The sequence below is a fragment of the Mucor velutinosus genome (genome assembly GCF_035048745.1).
Source record: "Mucor velutinosus strain NIH1002 chromosome Unknown tig00001563, whole genome shotgun sequence".
In the NCBI taxonomy this organism is placed as follows: Eukaryota; Fungi; Mucoromycota; class Mucoromycetes; order Mucorales; family Mucoraceae; genus Mucor; species Mucor velutinosus.
The window spans coordinates 1,983,980-2,004,969 of NW_027041904.1; the positions used below are offsets into that span (position 1 = coordinate 1,983,980).

Sequence of the window (20,990 nt, forward strand, 5' to 3'; positions counted from 1 at the left end):
ATATCGCTAAGCATACATCTTTAGCATGTATCTGGATATATGGCATGTCTATAGCATATCGTATGCATGTCTATAGCATGTCTCATATATAGTACAAGTCTGTAGTACATAAAGTATCTGTAGCTAGTATCACGGATATAAGCATGTGTCTTATAGCATGGATCATGAAGTGCACATCTGAAGCAACAAGCTCATATTGCATTAATCTTGGTGCCTATCCAGATATGGTAAACATCCGTAGTCAATGTCGGAATACAAGTATAAGTCTATAGCGCCATCCATGTCCGTGGTGCCATCTATAGCCTATATCTTATATAGTATGAATCTTATAGTACTAGCGTATCTGAAGTTCATATCTTCTTATAGTACAAATCGATATCGTACATCTAATCTAGTGTACATACAGTTTATATCTAAATCTGGTAACTGGATGAACTGTCGGAATGCAGATCATAGTGGATGTATTCCACACATATATTGAAATACCGTTCTTGATCCATCATCAGATCAACAACTAAATAACCCAACAAAAATATATAAAGTAATGGAATCACTGGCAACTACTAAACTGCTGCCAGATAAGAGATATAAACCAAATAATATAAATAGAGACGTAGAATATACATTTTATTGCACATTATCCTAATTTCGAATAAAGAAGGATTTTAACAGTATTCTACTACCTGCTTTTTTAATCCCCCTTTTACTGCAATTGGGATAGTTCTTACAGTCTTCCTTTCCACACAACAATACTCATATCTTGATTACCAACTACCAAGGTAATCATTATAGAGAGCTTGATATTTATCAGTTAATTTCTTCTAACAGGTCTTATATATAGTAGTACTTGTAGATTTTGTCTTCTTGTCACGTGATATATTTTTCCTTCAAGCTTCTTGATTCTATGTAGTTTGATAACCTCAAAATGATACTTGCACAATGCTTCCATGGCAAATTTACCATATCGATTTTATTTTTCATCTTTTTGAGAACACTGTCCGCTTTTTGATTAAGTTGGCCAGATGTTTCCAGTCATCATCAGCCCATAATGCATAATGTAAGGTGTTTATTTGAGGTTTTCACAGTGGTAAGAGTAAGGCCTAATTATCTAATTATCTAATCTGATTAATTCTTGTATATGAATGAAGATATGTTTAATGGGTGGACTGATATACTCAAAAACGCTCTGCATGTTTCGCTTGGGTGGAAACAATGCTGCCAACGAAATGTCCCTCGGTTATCCTATTTACCACCAAGTTTGTGTAAGGTTATGCCATTTTAATAATAACCCGAAATGGTAATATAAAAGGTTGATTACAGCCCATCTATTTTACTCCATTAATTTGACATGCTTTGGTACATTATATTATGCTCGAGTGACCCGTGCAATGATTTACAATGAATCCAAAAGGCCGATGTGCTTTTTTTGCCAAGAAGAGATTCGGAGTGAACATCTTGTCTAGGTCATTTAGCAGTTAATGACAACATTTTGATTCATGTATATTACAAAGTGATGTATTGATTTGTTGCACATAATTTCGCTGTATTAAATAGTGAGTAGGAGGGCCCGTGAAAGAGGATCTTCCATGTCATACTGTAATTGTTAAATTGTTTTTAGCGTAAAAAAAACGCACCATTATTTGAAGATCTTTTCATAAGTGTCAAATCATAAATAAATATTGCGAAAAGCCTCGACCTAGAAATACACATTATTTTGTTAAACATTTTTTTTTATGTAAAATCAAAAAGGAAAGTGAGGGGGGATATTTTTGTTTTTGTTTAAATACAATGCAATCTCTATTTTGATGCAATTCTTTCTTGATAACGAACCCAACCATAGTAACCTGATCCCACCAAGGCCAAAAAGATACCAAGACCATTCTGTAATAGCAGATTTAATAAGAATTGCACATTTAAAACAAGGCACAAAAAAAAACTTACTAAGCCAGAGATAGGATTTTGGAAGATCATGGCTGCTAAAACTGTTTGGACACAAGACTAAAAATAGGATTGTGGTTTTTTTTTAGATGTTTAGAATAACGTGTGTTGAGTGCCAACTTACCTTTGCAGTACCGCTGATAGTATTTGTCAAAGCGGATGTATACTTGACCTGCAAGAACATGGCGATATTGATACCAAAACCGGTAATACCAGTAATAGTCTATTTCGTATGGCTCAATGAACATTGTCCCCTCCCTTTTTATCCAGTTTGATAAACTTACCATAAGGATCCAAAAGTTGAATGTATAAATAATATCTGATGTGGATACAATCTCGCTAATCTCACCGGAAAGCAACAAAAGAGGAGAGAGGAAAATGATGGCAAGCGTGGTGTTGTAATGAAGCAATTTCCTAAAAAGAAGAAATCAAATTAATACACACTTGTAACAAGATCAAGTAAATATAAAAAAAGATATTCTTACCATTGATTGTTATCTACAGCTGCCAAAGTCTTTTGGACATAGATACCATAAAGAGCGACAAAAGCAGATGAGCCGACGCCGTACACAACACCAGCCCAAGAAAAATTGATTTCACCATATGAACCGATAACGAAGCCCAAAAATACAATAAAACAGGCGACCAAAGCAGGTGTAGATGTCTTCTTTCCAAGGATCACATAAGTGAATAAGATAGTAAAGTTGATGGACAATGATCTGGCAACCTGAATAGGGATGATAAGCACTCGCTCACACACATACACTTTCCCTTGCACGCTTTCAGGACAGAAAACTTACTTGATAAAAGGTAACCTCGACGTACTTCAAACACAAGTTGTTCAACACCAACATGCCAACATAGACAAAAGTCAAGGGTGCAACTCTCTTGGCGATCACCATATTGAACTCATAAGGTGGGATGATGCTAAAGAGCTTGTTGCTATAAAGAGCATTGATGAGCCACTGCACTGTAACCAACATGTCCCCTATTTACCTTTTACCGAGCTGTGCCCATACCAACAAAAGGACCAAAGCCACCACGAGTTGATACCAAGTGACAAAAAGAGCGTAAGGGAAATCGCTTGATCCACTGAGGATGATCTTGTTGAGAAACACCACCGAGAGGGAGATAATGAAATAGAAACTGACCACAGCTGCAATCAGAGGCAAAGGATGCTGCTTCTCTCTAGTTTGAACGGGAGCGGGCAAGAAGGGTTCCTCGCTTTCGTCCATATCCTTGCGGTTCATCTGGATATCATTATTTGAAGAGCTCATTTTGGGTGTTTTCTAATAGAGAGAAAGAAGAAGAGGAAAGAGGGGTTAAAAAGGGGATCCTTTTAATAGAAATCTTTTTTCAGCCCCCTCCTTCATTTGCACATTTGAGTGTGTGTGTGGCGGCGTCTATTTAAAAGAATCGATTAAACTAGCTCAAGTGGGCAATCAAAGATTTTTTGTCTCTTTTACACCTTCTCCATATCATAAAATGCATGTCCTGTGTGTCGCTGAGAAGCCAAGTGTAGCAAAGACACTCACCGAGATACTGTCTGCTTCCAGATTTGATACAGTAACTACGCACTCAATTGAATGCCTCGAATCCCACATCTCACAAACTGATTTCATAGAGACCTTCTGCCGATATGTACGTCAAGAACTATGATTTCACTTACAACCTCAACAACAGACCCACACGGTTCACCATGACAGCTTTGAGGGGACATATTATAGAGCTACATTTTGACGGTGCCATCGACAGGAATTGGAGCGATTTCAACTTTGAAGATCTGTTCCATGTGCCCATCCGAAAAGCAATTGCAGAGCAGAGCATCGCCTTGTCAAACAATATTCGAAATCAAGTCAGACATTGTGATGTGCTCTTTATATGGACAGATTGCGATAGAGAAGGAGAGGCGATTGGAGGCGATGTGGCAGATCTATGCAGACAGGTGAATCCTCGAATCCAAGTATGGCGAGCCAGATTTTCCACCATGCAACCCCAAGAGATTCATCATGCTGCGCAAAACCACGCACAATTGGACATGCGACAAGTGGAAGCTGTCAGAATCCGCACTGAACTAGACTTTCGCATTGGAGCAGCCTTTACACGATTGCAGACTACACGCTTAAGGCCACATTTCCAAAGCCAAAATAATAAAGTCGTGAGTTATGGCAGCTGTCAGTTTCCAACATTGGGTTTTGTTGTGGATCGCTATCAACAAATTCAAAATTTCATTCCCGAGCCGTTCTGGAAGATTGTGCTATCGTATGTTCATCGCAGAAACGATGGCTCAGAACTAGTGACCATGTTCAAATGGAGGAGAGAACATCTGTTTGATCAGTGGGCCTGCTTCATCTTGTACGAGATCTGCTTTGAAAAGAAAATTGCTACAGTCACCCAAGTCAAGTCCAAATCAACATCCAAATGGAAGCCTCTGCCGCTGACGACGGTGGAACTGCAAAAAGTGGCATGTCGTGCTCTTCGCATGTCTGGCCACCAGATCATGAACATTGCAGAGAAGCTGTATTCCATCGGTTTGATCAGTTACCCTAGAACAGAGACAGATCAGTTTGATCCAGACTTCGATTTCATGTCCTTGATTAACATGCAGACAGGCGATCCGCAATGGGGCCAATACGCTCAACTGTAAGGCTGCAAATTCAGATGGGTATTTCAGATACTAATCACTTGCTACAGCTTGCGAGACGGTGAATTCGAGCGACCTCGCAACGGTAGAGGAAACGACAGAGCACATCCACCTATTCACCCGACCAAATACAGCTTGGCTGGACTCAATGCTGACGAGAAACGAGTGTATGAATTCATTGTGCGTCGGTTCCTGGGCTGTTGCTGGAAGAATGCGCTTGGACACGAAACGGCAGTGGAGGTCAAGATGGACACCGAATACTTTGACGCAAAGGGCCTCGTCATCTTGCAGAGAAACTATCTCGAAGTCTACACCTATGATCGATGGAATGGCAATGAGATACCTGAATTTGTCGAAGGCGATGAATTTATACCAGACACACTCAAATTCGAATCAGGACGCACGACACCACCGCAACTGTTGACAGAACCAGATTTGATCAGTTTGATGGAAAAGAACGAAATTGGCACAGATGCAACGATCGCAGAGCATATACAGAAGATCATTGATCGAGGTTACGTTTTTAAAGAGAATCAGTACTTTAAGCCCCTGACATTGGGCATCGCGCTGGTACTCGGCTATGATCAAATAGATTTTGAAGCAAGTTTGAGCAAGCCATTTTTACGAAGACAGGTAGGGTATATACAACAGTAACTACGCATGTCTACTCATGCGCAGACATAGATGGAGGCAGACCTGAAATCTATTTGTGAAGGCAATGTAGGCCAAGAAGAGGTGCTGGCTCGAGGTATAGCTCGTTATCGCGAAATGTTCCAACGCACAATCGAGGAGTTTTCCAGGATCAATGCATCCATGACCCAATATTTTAGAGACGATGATGATTCTCGACACAATACTGGACGCGGCGGCGGCAATGACAATGGCGGTTTTGGTGGAGGCAGAGGTGGCGGTAGTGGCGGTGGAAGAGGTGGAAGAGGCGGTGGCCAGGGTCGTGGATCTGGCAGAGGCAACAACCATGACAATGGAAATGGTGGAGGTCGTGGCAGAGGAAGAGGCGCTGGATCTACTTTCAACAATGCTTCAGGTGGATTTCAACGCCGTGGCCCACCACTGGATCCTCCAAAATGCAAAGATCATCAGCGGCCCATGGTATTGCGAACAGTCAACAAGGCTGGACCGAATAAAGGAAGAGAATTCTACACTTGCACGGACGACAATTCATGCACATTCGAATGGGCAGACGAGCAGGGCGCAACTACAGCCAGAACTTCCAGCAACACAAGCACGCACACTCGTGGCAGCAACAATAGTAGCAATGCTACACCCTTTTGTAAATGCGGAAAGAGCAGTGTAGAACGTACGGTACGAAAGGAGGGCCCAAACAAAGGAAGGATGTTCTATGGCTGTTCTGCTGGCAAAGATACTGGCTGCGACTACTTTGAATGGGTTGACCAAATGTAAACACAACAAAAAAAGAACTCTGTATTATATGTGTAAATGTTCATATTCCCCTTTCATCTTGAAACTATAAGACACACATTGATACGAAATGTATATACAAATTTATTAAAATTGCCTTAATTCCCGTATTAAACTCAATTTCTTGATGATCCAAGCTTCTTCTGACTCTTGTATCACTTTAGCAACATCATCTGGCTTAGCTGTGGGAGGATATTGCTGCAACATGTAATTCTTGACAAAGGTATACTTGTAAATCACTCTTGGATCGATACCCAGGGACTGTAATTTGGTTTGCAATGCCTCTTTCCATGATATTTCTTGTGTGGGTTGGTCTAAAAGTCGAGATAAGGCATCCGGATCCACTGTATCATTATTTCTCATCGTCATGATGCATTTCAAAACAGACTCGGAATAAGCGCAAATATGCTTGTCACTCAGATTGTGTGATGCGAGCGTATCAGCCAAGACTTGGTAGCGCTTTGGGTACAGTGGCTCAGGAGTAATGCTTGTATTGAAGCCGGATAATAGCCATGACAAGTTAGCATGAATTGAACGAATACGTAGACATATGGTGTTGTTGGCCGCAGCAGCACCTCTTTGATCGAATATGGAATTGAACGAGCTTTGTGTAGCGGAATCGTCTATACCATGAAAATGAACAGCACTGCTAGATTGCCCTCTTTGCTCTTGATGATCGCTGCTGTATGAATAGGTGATAATGATACCCTTATCGCCAACATAGTGTAATTCATTCTGACCATCTTTGGGTAGCATCAAATTATGCACTTGCTCCATTGAGGGATTGTATTGAAGATGGAAGAGCATCTGTGCACGGTCCACTAGGTTCAGATTGAGCAACAATTCAGAGTTTTGAGCTGTTGTTTCCTGTTGAGACCATTCACTGAACTGAATTTGAGTCTTGACATGCTTCATATCTTGATCCAAATACACAACATTGTCATCGTCATCTTGAGGTTGTTGGCAATTGAACTCAATGACCTGATTCTCAGCATCGAACTGATAAGGCTTCATATCAACTAGTGCTGTTCTTCCTTTCTTGCCAATCTTGACGTACAGCTTGGTTTTCTTTGCTTTCACCGAGAGATATAGGTGATACTCGCATTGCTGTCTCCACGTTTTGCAGACTGATCTAATTCTATAAATCTCTGAATAAGCGAGGTATGAGAATATTTTGTCTAGGATTTCTACTGCCAGCATGGTGATGTTAATGTGCTGATCACAAATGAAAAGAAAGATAAGCAAATGTTGTGGGAAATTGATGCCTTTTATACTTTTTTCATAATCTGCTTAAGGCTGATCTGTGTAATGCCTGCATTTCAAAAAGAGCCCCAACAGATGGCCAAGCAAGTTTCTTTGGTAATCTCTGTTCTTTTTCTCATCAATGCAAGAAATATCGCGATATCCCCTCATAATGCTGCAAATAGAGCTTCTTTGACACACTTAACTACAAATTGAAGACATTTTTTTTGGAGAGATTGTAGTATGAAGAGGTTGCAAACACTATGCAGCATGCCAACATTCCATCTTGTAACTAGACTGGATCGAAAACATCGAATCAAGATTGCCAAAGCTTTCAATGAAGCAGGTCTGAACCAGCTACACTCATTTCACTGTCAATCCTACTTTTCATAGAACCACACTTTTGACTGATAGTCAAATTCATCACCACGCATCACAAGGTTAACTTGCGCTTGGATTCCAAATGGCAAGTGAAGCACCATGGGGAATGAACTCAGCAGATGTAAAATCATTTGAAATTTTAAATGTTGGCTTTCTCTCCTCACCACAATTTCTTTACCATGCCAACAGCAACATCAGGCCATGCAAAGGATAGTAAGTGAGCACACTAGAAAAATATCAAGAAAAGCTTGTACTGATAACACGATGACAGATACGTGGCGTATGGAGAACTGTCCAGCAGATTCTGTGACACTTGGAAAAGCAGCTTGGACATTATTACACACAACCGCAGCTTATTACCCTGATCGACCAGCACCATCACAAATGGATTCAATGCGAGCATTTATGACTTCATTTATAGACAACTATCCATGCTTTAGCGTACGTCAAGGGATATCAGATGAATGCGTATATAATACTTACAGGATGGGTTAGAGAGAATTCAAACAATACATGATCGAAGAGCCTATTCGAGTAGGTAGCAGAAAGAAATTAAGCGAATGGCTTTGTAGACAACATAACAAAGTCAATGAGAAGCTTGGAAAACCTGCATTTGATTGTAAAGTTGTGTTTGATCGTTGGTTGCAAGGGTCCTGTAAAGAGTGCGATCAATGAATGATTTGATTATCAGATCCTGCCCTCTGTGAAATGTATATAGTATGGTCCATCAATAAAAGAATTGTAATTCATATCGACATTTGGGCTTCTATATCAAGCTAAATTAAATAGAAAACTTTTTTTATAGTTATTATCCAGAATCGCTCGAAATGCAGTTGCTACTAACAAAAACGATCAATGTATACATTGTACTAGCCGATCGACCTCGCTACACTCAATGACGACGTTGCCTTGCGGGCTCTCGCCGAAGACATTTCAAATCAGAGATAACAAGAATTTCGTATATCAAGTAGATTTTAAATAATCAATTAATAGTAAAAGAAAGGTTATGTCAGAGTCAGGAGGAGGGGGGGAGGGGAGTATTTCCGCGTGCATCCACCCCTACTTTGCTTATACACTGGTAGCAAACGAAAGCTATTATTGAAACGATGTGAAAGAGCTAGTAGTAGAATTGTCATACCATTCACTGATGTTGCTCATGAGATGGCGACATAAAGCTGGCCATGCGTAAATACAGGGCTTGTATAAGACCTACAGCGACCTTTTTTGATAGGCTGTCTTTGCAAAAGACACTCTTATAGGGAAAAAATCCCCAGAAAAAAAATTATTCGGGGTAAGCAATTGTCCTTTTGAATTCATGATCCTCATTTAATCAGCAACGCAATCATTATTGCCATCATCATTGTCATCATCAGAAAGGCATTCGGATTAGCCAGCGGCAGCACAGCCAGCCAAAATTAATTTAAACTCAGATTTTCTTTTTTTTCACTATTGGTCAGATTTTGCCTTTTTTCGACTTGATTGAACTATTTTATAAGATTCGACTATATAAACTGTGATGATCTCCCTACGCTTCCTAATACATTCTTGGAGTACTTTTCAAGATGCTTCCAATGGTGCTAACTGCAATAATTGCTTTGACTGAAGTTATTGAGCAATTTAATAAAATTTGAAATGAGGTTTTTAGCGAAAATAGCCATATTTTGCATATGAAAGCCTCATAAAAGTAGTTTCAGAGGCTGCTTTGGATCGAGAGAAACATTTTGATCTGATATAGACCATAGTAAAAGTCTTCATTTTCAAGGTGAAAAATGGGATCGTTTGATTTTTGATGAAAAGCATGAGGTACCCCTCATGCTTTTTGGTCGATTTTTGGCCATGTTTTTTTTGGACCCAAAAAGTTGAGCAAAGGTATCTAAAAGTTACTACTACTCGAGTGCAATTGTTTGGCGTTATCCCGGTGGCTCAGAGAGGTCTACATGTCAAGATATGAAGACTTGAAGACTGTCAAGTTTGATTGTATTTTTGCTTTATAGCTTTTATTTACATGGCATGAATCGCATTTTTGGTAGCTGAAATCTTCTGGAAGGGCAGTTCTGCAACCTGTGGAATTTCTAGTTCAAATAGAAGGGATACTGATTCTGGTAAGGCTAATCCATGCAAGTTTTGATGCGTTATGTTGTTGGTAAGCTTATTAATAATGGAAATGAAAAACCGAGTTTGCTGCTTGAATGCTATGGTTTTGTACCTTCGCTTTGCTACGGTAAAACAGTCCTCAAGATTAATATTACCAAATGTTGGGTTAGATGCTTAGTTGCCATGGTTTTGCACCTTTGCTTCGCGACGGTAAACCCCTCTTACAGGTCAATGTTACCAAATGTTGAATTAGATGCGTCATGTTCTTGCAGGAGTTTCCCAGTATACATATTAGAAAGCAGTAATCTAGATATTGTTGCCTCTGAACTCGCAGATTTCCAGGGCATGATAAACACTCATGAACTTGATATACCATTGCTCAAATAGGGCCGATATCTACAGGGTCTCTTTCTAATATCATAGCTCGAGCGTGTAACGATATAGCAACGGCTCAAGTGACAAGGCAAAAATCTAAAAACAGCTATATAGTTCAAAAAAAGGAAATGAGACTCAAATATGAATGACATTTGCTTCATTCGGAATGTTTGTTTGCCACAAATTACTTTGCACAGGCTTATATTTAGGTGTGCCCAACTAAACATCTTTTTCAATAAAATGCTTTACAACACACTAGGTTATACAAGCGATATGGCAAACAGGTTCCAATCTTCTCGATGAATTAGCATATAATAAGACTATACATTGAATGGTGAATGAGCATTTATGTAATATTGAAAAATGACCACTTGCGGAGCTCTGTATCACAAATTGCTAAACCATTGGATCAATAAAAACGTAGTGTAACGCCGTTTTCTATAGTTGACCATGTAAATATGGTCTCTCTTAATATAAAATGCGGCTGTTTTTTACTAGCTTTGTAGAAACTATATGATTCCATTTGGTAATAACAAAAAGCGTGTTGATTCAGGGTCACTCATCTGCTCGGGATCATAAACGATTGGTACACCAGCACCTTGTTCAATAGTTCATCATGCAACCCTTTATTTCCTGACTTGAGAAAACCTTGTTAAAAGATGTGATACAATTGATTTTTTTTTAGATAAAAAAAGTTACTGATCCATGGAATTTTGATAGAGGGTGAGAGTAAATATTATATCAACATGCGCCCATGTGTAAGCGTGTGTATGTTGATTTTTGTGAGCATATCTATCGAGATAAAGTGTATAAATATAACCTTTTTACCGTTTTTATTAAGTATCTTTTTTTTCGCCAACATGTTTGACAACAAGGCCTGCTTCGCCAGGATAAACAAAAGAGAAATGAGATTAGCATATCCATTGAGAAGCATCAACTGAACCAGTGCAACTTTCTTGAGCACTTTTTTTTTTCCTTTATGTAATAAGAAGGGTCTTTGAAAAAGGGATTTCACACCCAAAGAACCCTTTTCATCATGGTAATACAATGTCCTTAATTTGAAGTTCATGGGAATATTATGGTGGTTTTCAATAGAGTGTATCACCTGTTCGCTTATGATCTGCTCTCGTATAAATAGACACTTTGTTTATATATGGTCTATTTGGTATCTTTTGCTATCACGCTTCTTCTTTTCTCTCCTTCTCTCTTTCCCCCTCTTGTTTGATTTCTCAACATTTGAAAACATGCCTTTCAAAGATGGCCTTTTCGCCTCTCCCTTCACAAGCACGGACGAAGACATCGATCCAACGACCGAGAAAGCCAAAGAAGTCTTGGCCCAGCCTCCTGCAACACGATGGGAGCTATGGGGCTACTATCTTTATTATAATGGAGACAATGGTTATACCATGTTCAGTTACATGCCCAACATTCTGCAGTATTTAGCTTACAAAGGCGGCTTCTACCCAGATACACATAATGCCAGAGGCTGCGATACACATGATTTGGATAAAAGTTGCTATGTGTCCTGGTCTGGTACGAGCGGCATTCCAGTATCTGCCATGATGCTTTACGTCCAAGCCATCTCGTTTTCGATCCAGTTTTTACTATTCACTACATTTGGTAGTCTTGCTGATTACGGTAAATGGAACAGATACATCTTGTTGGTGGCTACGGTCATAGGTTGTGTTACTCAGATTGTACCTGTCGCCTTCTTGAATGATGACGGATCGAGTTGGAATGCGATGCTGGGCATCATGATTCTAGCTTTGATCTCGTATGGTACATCACTCGTATTCTATGGCGCTGCTTTTCCTACATTAAGGTACAACAGGACCCTCACAACATGGGCTATACGCTCGATACTGACATGATTCATAGTGACAACTTGCCTGTCGTGCGTAAAGCTCGTGCTGATCCGAATTTGACAAGTGATGAAGCAAGCTTTATTGTTGAAAAATGGAGAAATCATGTATCTGCTACCTCGACTGTGTTCTCCAACGTAGGCTTCTTGGTCATGACAGCTCTTTTATCTGGCATCTCCTTTCTTCCCTGGAACAACTATGAATTCTTTGGGGATGATGCTCATGTATTGGGTAATGTGCCTTTATTCAATTTCATCTCTACTGCTGTCTGTGGTGGTTTCTGGGTCCTCAATGCCATTCCCTACTTCCTTGCTGTTCCTTCCAAGAGACAAGGCCCTCCTCTTCCTGCTGATGCCAATCATTTCACCATTGGCTGGAAATCAGTCATCAAAGCCTTTAGAGAAGCTCGTAAATTGCGCTACTTGTTTCTATACATTTTCGCTTATTTTATGTTCTCTGATGCCGTCTCCACTATCAACCAAATGATTGCAATTACTCAAGCTCAAATTACAAGCTTCAATGCTCAACAGATCACTATTCTCAACTTGGCTTCTTCTGTTACATCCATTATTGGCTGCTTATTCTTTTTGTGGCTCTCTAAGCGCTTCGGTGTTCGCACAAAGACGAATTTACTAATCATCATCTTGCTCACTGGTGTGGTACCTGTTTGGGGCTGTTTTGGTATTGGTCTCAAGAACTTTGGTATCCGTACTACTTGGGAACTTTGGGTGTTCTATGTTTGGTCTGGTCTTTTCACTGCTCCTATTTGGGCATGGCAAAACACCATGCTTGCTGAACTTGTGCCCAGAGGTAAAGAAAACCTGTTCTTTGGTCTTTTTGGTGTCATCAATAAGGCTTCTTCATGGATTGGCCCTGTTGTCATTGGTGCCATTACTCAATACACGGATAATCTTTGGAAGGGCTGGCCATTTGTCCTGGCTTTGTTCCTCTTGTCGTTTGTGATCATTTGGTTCATTGATGTCGATAAAGCCAAGGTTGACATTGCCAACTATTTGGCTGAGCAAGATGCTGTCAAGGGCCATACTGATGGCAATGAGCTTGTTATCGCACCAGACGAGAAGACAGCTTACTAAATTCTTATACTTATTATTTAATACCTATATCTAATTCCTTCATAATAATAAAACACTGCTAATATGTTGATATCACTTAGTTTATTGCTGCTACATCTTATACATATAAATGAAATATATGTAGAAAGTTGTCCAAACTAGTTGCATAATGATCCACAAAAGATGTCCGTTGTCGTCTGTGTGGTCGTTTTGTGGTTCTTCCATTAATGCAAAGCTATCTTGTCGAAGACTTGATCCAACATTGCGTTGAACAGTCTGATTTACTTTGCTAGGTGATTTGGCAAATTTTCGAGCAACACACATTTGATTCATGACCTCCGAGCATGTTTTGCTGAGCCTGCGATGATTTCTTAGTCCTTTATCTCCATGAAACCCAGAGCGTCCACAGAGGCCACATGTCGTGCCTGTTTGAAGGGTGAGTATAAATTAGGTACACAGGTATTTGACGTATACTTGCTACGCTGATGATACGATTTCTTGGTTCTCAAATGAGGTTTACGCTTGCTTTGATTAGCCATGATAATCCTATTTGCAAAATATCATGCAGATCCAATCCCTCTCTTTTTTTATATGTGTAGACATTGTAACAATGACATGCCAAACCCTTAATCCAACAATGATCCGCAGTAAGTCATAAAACAGTTCTTTTGTCATGGGGATAAAATAGAAAGGGGTTTATTTTTTTTGATTGTTTGAATAGATACTAATGAGCTACATAAGAAAGAGAGGGAAATTTACATACAAGCGAGAGAAACAGTAAAAGAGAATGACTTAGGCATCGATGAGCTTCTCAATGCTATTAACAAGCTCATTGCCTTCCTTTACATAATTAATTGGAGTCATATCAACGCAAGTATACTTGATACGAGTAATATCCTGCAAAAACAATCATTAATACAATGATCCCACTACGCTCGACGCTTCCGACTTACATTGTATGTTTCTTGTTTGGCTCTGAGCTTGAGGTTGAAGGTGGAGAAAAGTTTCTTGTTGATGGCAGCATTAGAAGCAGAAGTATTAGCCTCCTTTATTGCGGTAAGCTCATTTGCGCTCATGCCCAACAGCAAGTTGCCTTGGTCATCAAATAAATTGCAGTAGATTTGAGAAGTAGCATCCTCGACACTCGCCGTCAAGATGTATCTGTAGTCGGGTGTAGCATAGGTCTTTTGACATTTCTCGCAACGCCAGCCATTCGTTTCAAGAGTAATCTTCTTCTTACATTCAGGGCAACCAGGATAGGCAAAACTCTCAGACTTAGCAAAGACAATAGTGCCTCTCGTTTCAAAGTAGTCAGGCTTGTCGCCCGTACCCAACTTTTCATCCTTGGCTTCTTGTAGGGTTATCTTGCTGCGCTTGGTGATGCCCTCTCCGCTGGCACCGACCGTACTAGAGTAACTGTTGAATTGTGAGCTGACGCCCTTGTCTGTGTACCATTGTTGGAGACGTTTGGCTTCAGGAATGTCGGGATTGATCTTGCAAGTGGCGGAAGCACTCAATGACAAGGAACGACCACTGAAATCATTGACACGGACGCCCTTACACGCAATTACAGGTGAGCCGGTAGCATCGAATTGTTCGGCTTGAGAGCCCCATAAAGTGAGACGGATGGTCTTGAGAGAGTCATCGGCGAGAGTCAACTCTCTCTTCTTGAGCTAATTCAGCAATATTAACAAACTGGTTCAAAATCATCATTTGACGCCATACTTACAGGTCTGCCAGTGGTTTTTGTGATGATCTCAGAAATACCCATATCTTCAGTAACAACACCGAGAACATCTAAAGCCAGTGGTTCAGCACCTTGATACTCCACTCCCTTGCCATACCCAGCTTACCGCAGTTACTGTCCTTTTCATGCTTGTCGATATCAGCAATCTTTACAAAGTTGTACTTAACTTGAGGGATGTTGGAGGCCTCCTCACACTACAATTAATCAGCTTAGTAAATAACCCACATCTATTATGATCCCTGATACAACTTACAGCTTGGATTTCGGTACCATTCTCAAACACCAACTCATACTCATTGTTCAATGTAGAGAACTGCTTTCTAGCCATGGTGACACGAGCCTTGGAGATGTAGTATACTTTGCCTTCCTCCAACAAGTTGAAGAAACGGTCCACTTGATCAGTAAAGATGGTAGCTTTGATCTCACCAGAGGAATCCAAGAGATGCACGCTGAACAATTGACCATCACTCTTTGAATTGTGCCATTTTTTGATTTCTGACTTTTGAGTGACACGAGCCTTGATGTGCCATCTAAACACATGTACATTTCAGTGTCTACTGTTCAACTAAACTACAATAAGAAATGCTTACCTAGTCTGATAGGGATTCAAGTTGCTGATACCAGTGACATTGGCATCCAGAGCCATGTTGGCAGCATTACCAGACGAAAAGTTGGAGTTGTAGTCATTTCTGGGCTCTGGCTTTGGCTCTGGCTTGACAGCTGACACTGGAGGAGTAGATGGGCCGGCTGCGCTGGAGGAATTGGAGTTCTCCAAAGAGGCAGGAGCGCCAATTTTGGCGTCAACATCCACTTGCACCACATCAAAGTTCAAAAGAATTAAGATCCTATCATCATGCAATACGCATTGGTGAGTGTCCTAGTGGCATGTAAGAAGAGCTTTTATGACCTTACTTTCTATTTTGAAGAGGATTGCAGACGAATTCCTTGAGTGTAATGATACTATGACGCTTGATTTGCTCTGAGTCAACTAAAGGTGAGTGCTGCTGAGCGAGCATGGCTGCGGACAATGTGATGAGTATACACAAGTTTTGAGAGCATTTAAAGTGGCATCTTACCTTGCATAAAGTTGACACCATCAGAAATAATGACTCTACATGCAAGAGAGAGAGAGAAGCACTTGAATAAAATTGACCAAGTTACTGCGCAGAGAGATACTATACCTGTGACGGATGCCGCCTTGCACAGTGACAGCCTTGATGTTGATGATTTGAACAGTGGGGTTGCTGTGCAATGGGTTGGCCTTTTCTTCGTCGTAGAGAACTTTGATAGCACCTTTTGAGAGAGACATTTGGGCCTTGGGTGAAGAGAAAGAGTATGAAGTAGAAAAAAAAAGCAGCAAGTCAAAACGCGATGCACTTTTTTTAAACCAAAGGGTCGCGCCAAATGAACTAGAGCGTGCCAGCACCGCGTTAGAGTCTTTTGAAGTGGTCACTGACATTTTTGAATAGCAGCGTAGCTTGTCTTGAGGCAGATCTAAGGATGCTCAAATGCAGCTTCTAGTGAACACCATGGGATTACATATTGCCAGGAGCTCAGATGCTCTTTTGTACAAGCTGGCAAGCTGCAATGCTATCCTCGAGTGAACTGCTCTAATAAATTCATGGCCTATAAACAAACGTCCTCTTGCAATGACTCCATACATGCTTCAACCTACACATGGCCCTACAAGGCAAGTAATACACACAGAATGTCTGCATAGAGGAAAACGCAAAATAATTGGGACACTTTGCGAAAACTTAAGAGACAGAAATATAAAACAGATGGGGCAATTCTCAAATTTGTTTGGCACAAATCTTCACTTTTTAATAATCATAAAAATGACTGCCTACAAATTTTATCAAGAGGATGGTATTAATCCTCCTGTAGACGAATATGGAAGTGGGCCTGTCAATATGGAGGTAGATGAGGTGAACTATCCATTAGGGGACATTACAAACTACAGTATCTGCGCTGATAAAAAGCCTGCTGAAAAAGAAAAAGTTACTCGCGACGTTGAGATGAAGAATGCCAAAAACAAGGACACATCTACTCGAGCCCATAATGTTTATACCGATCAAGATAAGGCCAGGTTCTCCAACTTCATATATAAGGGCTCCTCCTTGACCAGGAAAAAGGCCGATGATCAGATGAATTTGGAGTATCTGAAGAAAGTATTGCTCAAGTTTGCTTTCCCTCATCCTCTCATCAAATGCATTTCCAAGCTCATGGGTGATAATGTCATACGAACCAACATCAATGGGCATTTGTCTAACGAAGTGGCTAAATTGCGTGACCTAAAGCAGGGCTATTCTCTCTTCCCTGTTCTCTACAACTAGGCGTTTGAACCCTTCCTGCTCACCATTCTCCAGTTCGTCAATTTCAAGGCTATATGATGGGTACTGAACGCACAAAGCTCCTGTGTTATGCGGATGATGCTCTGGTTTTCGCCCCATGATGCCAATGATCTGAATCGTCTACAGCTACATATGACTCAATACTGAGCGGCCTCAAATGCCAAATCCAACAACTCCAAGGTGCAGGCCTTCTCTGTATCAGGTCGGGATACTTGGGACAAGTGGGAAAGGTCACTCTCTCAAATGGACATCACTCATCTCCACTCTGTTGAAGATGATAAACCACTGACCTACCTGGGATTTCCTCTTGTGCAAAGCCATATCCAACGTATTCATTTCATGGGTACATTGGTGACCAAGATCAAGACTGCCATTCAGATTCATTCTGGCCGCACATTGTCTGTTGTTGGTAAAACTACGGTGTTGAACACTCTTTTACTCTCAAAATTGTGGTACATCTTGCGGATGACGTCTCTGACCCAAACTGACTTCAAGCAGTTGAGCTCTCTGGCCTTTCAATTCCTGTGTAGAAATATCTTTCCGGCTATTCCTTGGAAAGTTTGGACTCTACCAAAGGAGAAAGGGGTCTCGGTGTCGTAGACATCCAGATATAAGCTTCGGCTTTATATCTTTGCTGGCTTCACCCACTACTGATCCATGACCAACCTGTCATTGACTCCCATCCTATGTCTTACCTGCTAAGCTTCCACGTCCGAAATATCAATGGTTACAGCTATCACCAAATCCCGTTGTTATTTCCCTCTGCTCATCGTACTAAGGGTTGTAAAAACAACGCACGGGAACTGCCGATATGCTATATCGTGCAGTTGACTATCTACCCAAGTCGTTTGCAGATGCTTGTCTCAATACTGCCACTGTCATGGTCCTTCCATTACAGGCTGCCTGTTACGTTCCGCCCTCCCCTACTTTTGTTGTCCCTCTCAAAGTTAAAGAGATGATGGTTTCTGATGTATTTCAGTACGATGCTTGGCTTAACTTTGTACACTGGAAAGATACTCGTGACCTTTTCCTCCTCATGGAAGCGAGCCCCTTCCACAGTGTTCCAAGGACTTGCATCAGGTACGCTGAAATCCCAGCCTTGCTTTGTACCAACTTGTAGCCCAACCCCACACATAGATTCTGGAGTCTCCTTTGCGCCTCTGGTCAATCAGCTTCGTCTTCACGATGGTCAATCGCTTGGCTTGGGCCAAAAACATTTCGGCTGTCCGTTATTTCGTCGTTTGAGCAACCGTTGGCATTACGAAATGCTGCTGCTGCCCATTGGATATTCTTTTGGTCCCTATCACTTACTTATATTCAACGTAATGTGATATACCGGTTTATCACAGGATGCATTCCTCATCGCAACCGTTTACACTATATGATGTCTTCTGTCTTTGAGACCCACAATTGTCCTGTTTGCTTGGTTCCTCATGAGTCAGCCAGCCATCTGCTCTTTGATTGTCCCTCCAAAGAAAAAATTTGGCAAGGAGTCATATTCGAGTTCCTCTGGCTAACAACTTCAATCCTTGATATCAAAGAGGCTCTTCTGTCCCTGGATTTCTCCAACCTCTGGTGCTGGCAAGTTAAAGGCATACATCCATACAGAATCCTTTTCATCACTCTCTCTCTCACATTTGGCTTGCACACATGCGCTTTGTCTCTGACAAGGTAGTCGTTGTACCCGAGGCAGTCTTGATAAACATTTGCTCCACTGTACATCAAATTGTGGATGAGGATCGAATCCACTCCCTCTTGTAATTATCAGTCAGTATAGTATATAGATTGTTTAGAAACTAACATTGTCTGAATTTGAAATGTAAAAACTGTATTCAATGCATATAAAAAGGTACACTCAATCACCTGAAAATGCGTACGCCTTTCTCTCCCTCTTCTTGATCTATAACAACAAAAAATGACCCAAGAAACATCTGAAAGAAAACTTCACTTTGACACTCTGCAATTGCATGCTGGCCAATCCCCTGATCCTACAACCAATGCTCGCGCCGTCCCCATCTACGCTACTTCCTCCTATGTATTCAATGACACAGATCATGGTGCTGATTTATTTGCCCTTCGCGCAAGTGGCAACATCTATTCCAGGTATGTACAATCCAATCATGACGTGAAATGCCTGCTGGTAGTAACAATTTCAGAATCATGAACCCTACCAACGACGTATTCGAGCAACGCATTGCTGCTCTGGAAGGTGCTGCTGCTGCTACTGCTGTCTCCTCTGGTAAGTTTCTTTTTTTTTTTTTTACGTGGTAAAGTAGCTGGCTGCACCGGGAACTGATAATGCGAAAATGATATAGGCCAAGCTGCCCAATTCCTCACCATTGCTACTCTTTGCCAAGCTGGTGATAATATTGTTTCAAGCTCCAACATTTACGGCGGCACCTACAATCAGTTCAAGGTCTTGTTTCCCAAGCTGGGCATCGACACTCATTTCGTTCAATCAAACAACCCTGAGGACTTTCGTAAAGCCATTGATGAAAAGACAAAATTAGTCTACATTGAGAGTATTGGTAACCCTGGATTCAACGTGCCTGATTTCAAAGCTTTATCTGATGTGGCTCATGAGGCTGGCATTCCGCTCATTGTAGACAAGTTAGTAGTGGAAGAAGACAAAGATTAAGGGCAAAGCATCTCATCGAGTGTATATTTTATTACTAGTACCTTTGGTGCAGGCGGCTATGTCGTCAAACCCATTGAGCATGGCGCTGATATTGTGGTTCATTCTGCTACCAAATGGATCGGAGGGTAAGTCATTGCTTGTGCTACAAATACATGGAAGGTTTGACTTTTGGTTTGTATATGTGTAATAGTCATGGTACTACCATTGGCGGCGTTGTTTTGGACGCTGGTAACTTTGACTGGAGCAATGGTAAATTTCCTGATTTTACCGAACCCTCTGCTGGTTATCACGGCCTCAAGTTCTGGGAGACATTTGGTAAGCTGGCATTTACCTTCCGTCTCAAGACTGAGTCATTGCGTGATATCGGTGCTTGCCAAAATCCATTTGGTTCCTTCTTGTTACTTCAAGGTTTGTGTTATTTATTATGTAAGGTGTTAGCGCCGTCGTGTCTAATTCACATGTCAAATACATAGGCCTTGAAACTTTATCTCTCAGAGTTCAGCGCCATCTGGATAACACACTTGCTTTGGCTCAATGGCTCGATGCCAGAGAGGATGTATCGTGGGTCTCATATCCTGGTTTGAAGCATCATCCTTCTCATGAAAACGCAAAGAAATACTTGCATGGTTTCGGTGGTGTTTTGGCTTTTGGTGTCAAGGGCAATGCCAAGGTACGTATCATTCTTTAACATCTTGATGCACTTCATTCACTTCTGCCTCGTACAACAGACATTCATTGAATCCGTCAAACTTGCCTCTCATTTAGCCAATGTTGGTGATGCAAAAACTTTGGTCATTGTGCCTGCATTGACCACCCATCAACAATTGAGCGACCAAGAGCAAGCAGCAGCAGGTGTTACCAAAGACATGATCCGTGTCTCTGTTGGTATCGAGTAAGTTGATATACTATCCAGGATTGAAGCTATTTTGCTAACATCTGCATCATATCTCAGGCACATTGATGATATTAAATGGGACTTTGATCAAGCTCTCAAGCAAGCATTATCGTAATAGCAATCAAATCATTACGTTTGCTTGATGGCAAGGCCTAAATTTATTAAATCATTCAATAAGATCATACCATTTTAATAGTAAACAAGACTCTTTCATTTCAAATTATGCACATCAGATTGGGACTAGGGGTGCCGCCTGATTGAAATGCCGCTATGCTTCATTTCATGCTTATCGTGTTCACAAAGTCTA

At 41.0% G+C, this 20,990-nt stretch overlaps 9 protein-coding genes across 9 annotated transcripts; 6 read left to right on the forward strand and 3 right to left on the reverse strand.

Annotated features, from left to right (window-relative positions):
- Window positions 1–1,797: 1,797 nt before the first annotated feature.
- Window positions 1,798–3,215, reverse strand: ATC70_009270 (uncharacterized protein; the record flags this gene model as incomplete). The annotated part of the gene is made up of 7 exons (XM_064828506.1): window positions 1,798–1,881; window positions 1,942–1,998; window positions 2,063–2,161; window positions 2,223–2,352; window positions 2,424–2,665; window positions 2,739–2,880; window positions 2,935–3,215. The coding sequence occupies 7 exons, from the start codon at window positions 3,213–3,215 to the stop codon at window positions 1,798–1,800; spliced, it is 1,035 nt and encodes a 344-aa protein (XP_064685708.1).
- Window positions 3,216–3,423: 208 nt separating this feature from the next.
- Window positions 3,424–6,004, forward strand: ATC70_009271 (uncharacterized protein; the record flags this gene model as incomplete). The annotated part of the gene is made up of 4 exons (XM_064828507.1): window positions 3,424–3,504; window positions 3,563–4,581; window positions 4,633–5,215; window positions 5,267–6,004. 4 exons carry the CDS (start codon window positions 3,424–3,426, stop codon window positions 6,002–6,004), a joined length of 2,421 nt encoding a protein of 806 aa, XP_064685709.1.
- A 105-nt stretch (window positions 6,005–6,109) lies between these two features.
- Window positions 6,110–7,222, reverse strand: VAM6 (Vacuolar morphogenesis protein 6; the record flags this gene model as incomplete). Its single annotated transcript, XM_064828508.1, has 1 exon — window positions 6,110–7,222. One exon carries the CDS (start codon window positions 7,220–7,222, stop codon window positions 6,110–6,112), a length of 1,113 nt encoding a protein of 370 aa, XP_064685710.1.
- Window positions 7,223–7,788: 566 nt separating this feature from the next.
- Window positions 7,789–8,320, forward strand: ATC70_009273 (uncharacterized protein; the record flags this gene model as incomplete). Its single annotated transcript, XM_064828509.1, has 3 exons — window positions 7,789–7,858; window positions 7,917–8,086; window positions 8,141–8,320. 3 exons carry the CDS (start codon window positions 7,789–7,791, stop codon window positions 8,318–8,320), a joined length of 420 nt encoding a protein of 139 aa, XP_064685711.1.
- A 3,038-nt stretch (window positions 8,321–11,358) lies between these two features.
- Window positions 11,359–13,070, forward strand: ATC70_009274 (uncharacterized protein; the record flags this gene model as incomplete). The annotated part of the gene is made up of 2 exons (XM_064828510.1): window positions 11,359–11,936; window positions 11,993–13,070. The coding sequence occupies 2 exons, from the start codon at window positions 11,359–11,361 to the stop codon at window positions 13,068–13,070; spliced, it is 1,656 nt and encodes a 551-aa protein (XP_064685712.1).
- A 771-nt stretch (window positions 13,071–13,841) lies between these two features.
- ATC70_009275 (uncharacterized protein) lies at window positions 13,842–16,105 on the reverse strand (the record flags this gene model as incomplete). Its single annotated transcript, XM_064828511.1, has 9 exons — window positions 13,842–13,946; window positions 14,003–14,722; window positions 14,779–14,846; window positions 14,903–14,990; window positions 15,050–15,326; window positions 15,387–15,641; window positions 15,709–15,814; window positions 15,873–15,907; window positions 15,978–16,105. The coding sequence occupies 9 exons, from the start codon at window positions 16,103–16,105 to the stop codon at window positions 13,842–13,844; spliced, it is 1,782 nt and encodes a 593-aa protein (XP_064685713.1).
- A 529-nt stretch (window positions 16,106–16,634) lies between these two features.
- Window positions 16,635–17,132, forward strand: ATC70_009276 (uncharacterized protein; the record flags this gene model as incomplete). The annotated part of the gene is made up of 1 exon (XM_064828512.1): window positions 16,635–17,132. One exon carries the CDS (start codon window positions 16,635–16,637, stop codon window positions 17,130–17,132), a length of 498 nt encoding a protein of 165 aa, XP_064685714.1.
- A 261-nt stretch (window positions 17,133–17,393) lies between these two features.
- ATC70_009277 (ELL domain-containing protein) lies at window positions 17,394–17,750 on the forward strand (the record flags this gene model as incomplete). The annotated part of the gene is made up of 1 exon (XM_064828513.1): window positions 17,394–17,750. The coding sequence occupies one exon, from the start codon at window positions 17,394–17,396 to the stop codon at window positions 17,748–17,750; it is 357 nt and encodes a 118-aa protein (XP_064685715.1).
- A 1,315-nt stretch (window positions 17,751–19,065) lies between these two features.
- ATC70_009278 (uncharacterized protein) lies at window positions 19,066–20,798 on the forward strand (the record flags this gene model as incomplete). The annotated part of the gene is made up of 8 exons (XM_064828514.1): window positions 19,066–19,253; window positions 19,307–19,389; window positions 19,466–19,760; window positions 19,827–19,913; window positions 19,979–20,196; window positions 20,262–20,458; window positions 20,517–20,680; window positions 20,741–20,798. 8 exons carry the CDS (start codon window positions 19,066–19,068, stop codon window positions 20,796–20,798), a joined length of 1,290 nt encoding a protein of 429 aa, XP_064685716.1.
- Between the last annotated feature and the right edge of the window lie 192 nt (window positions 20,799–20,990).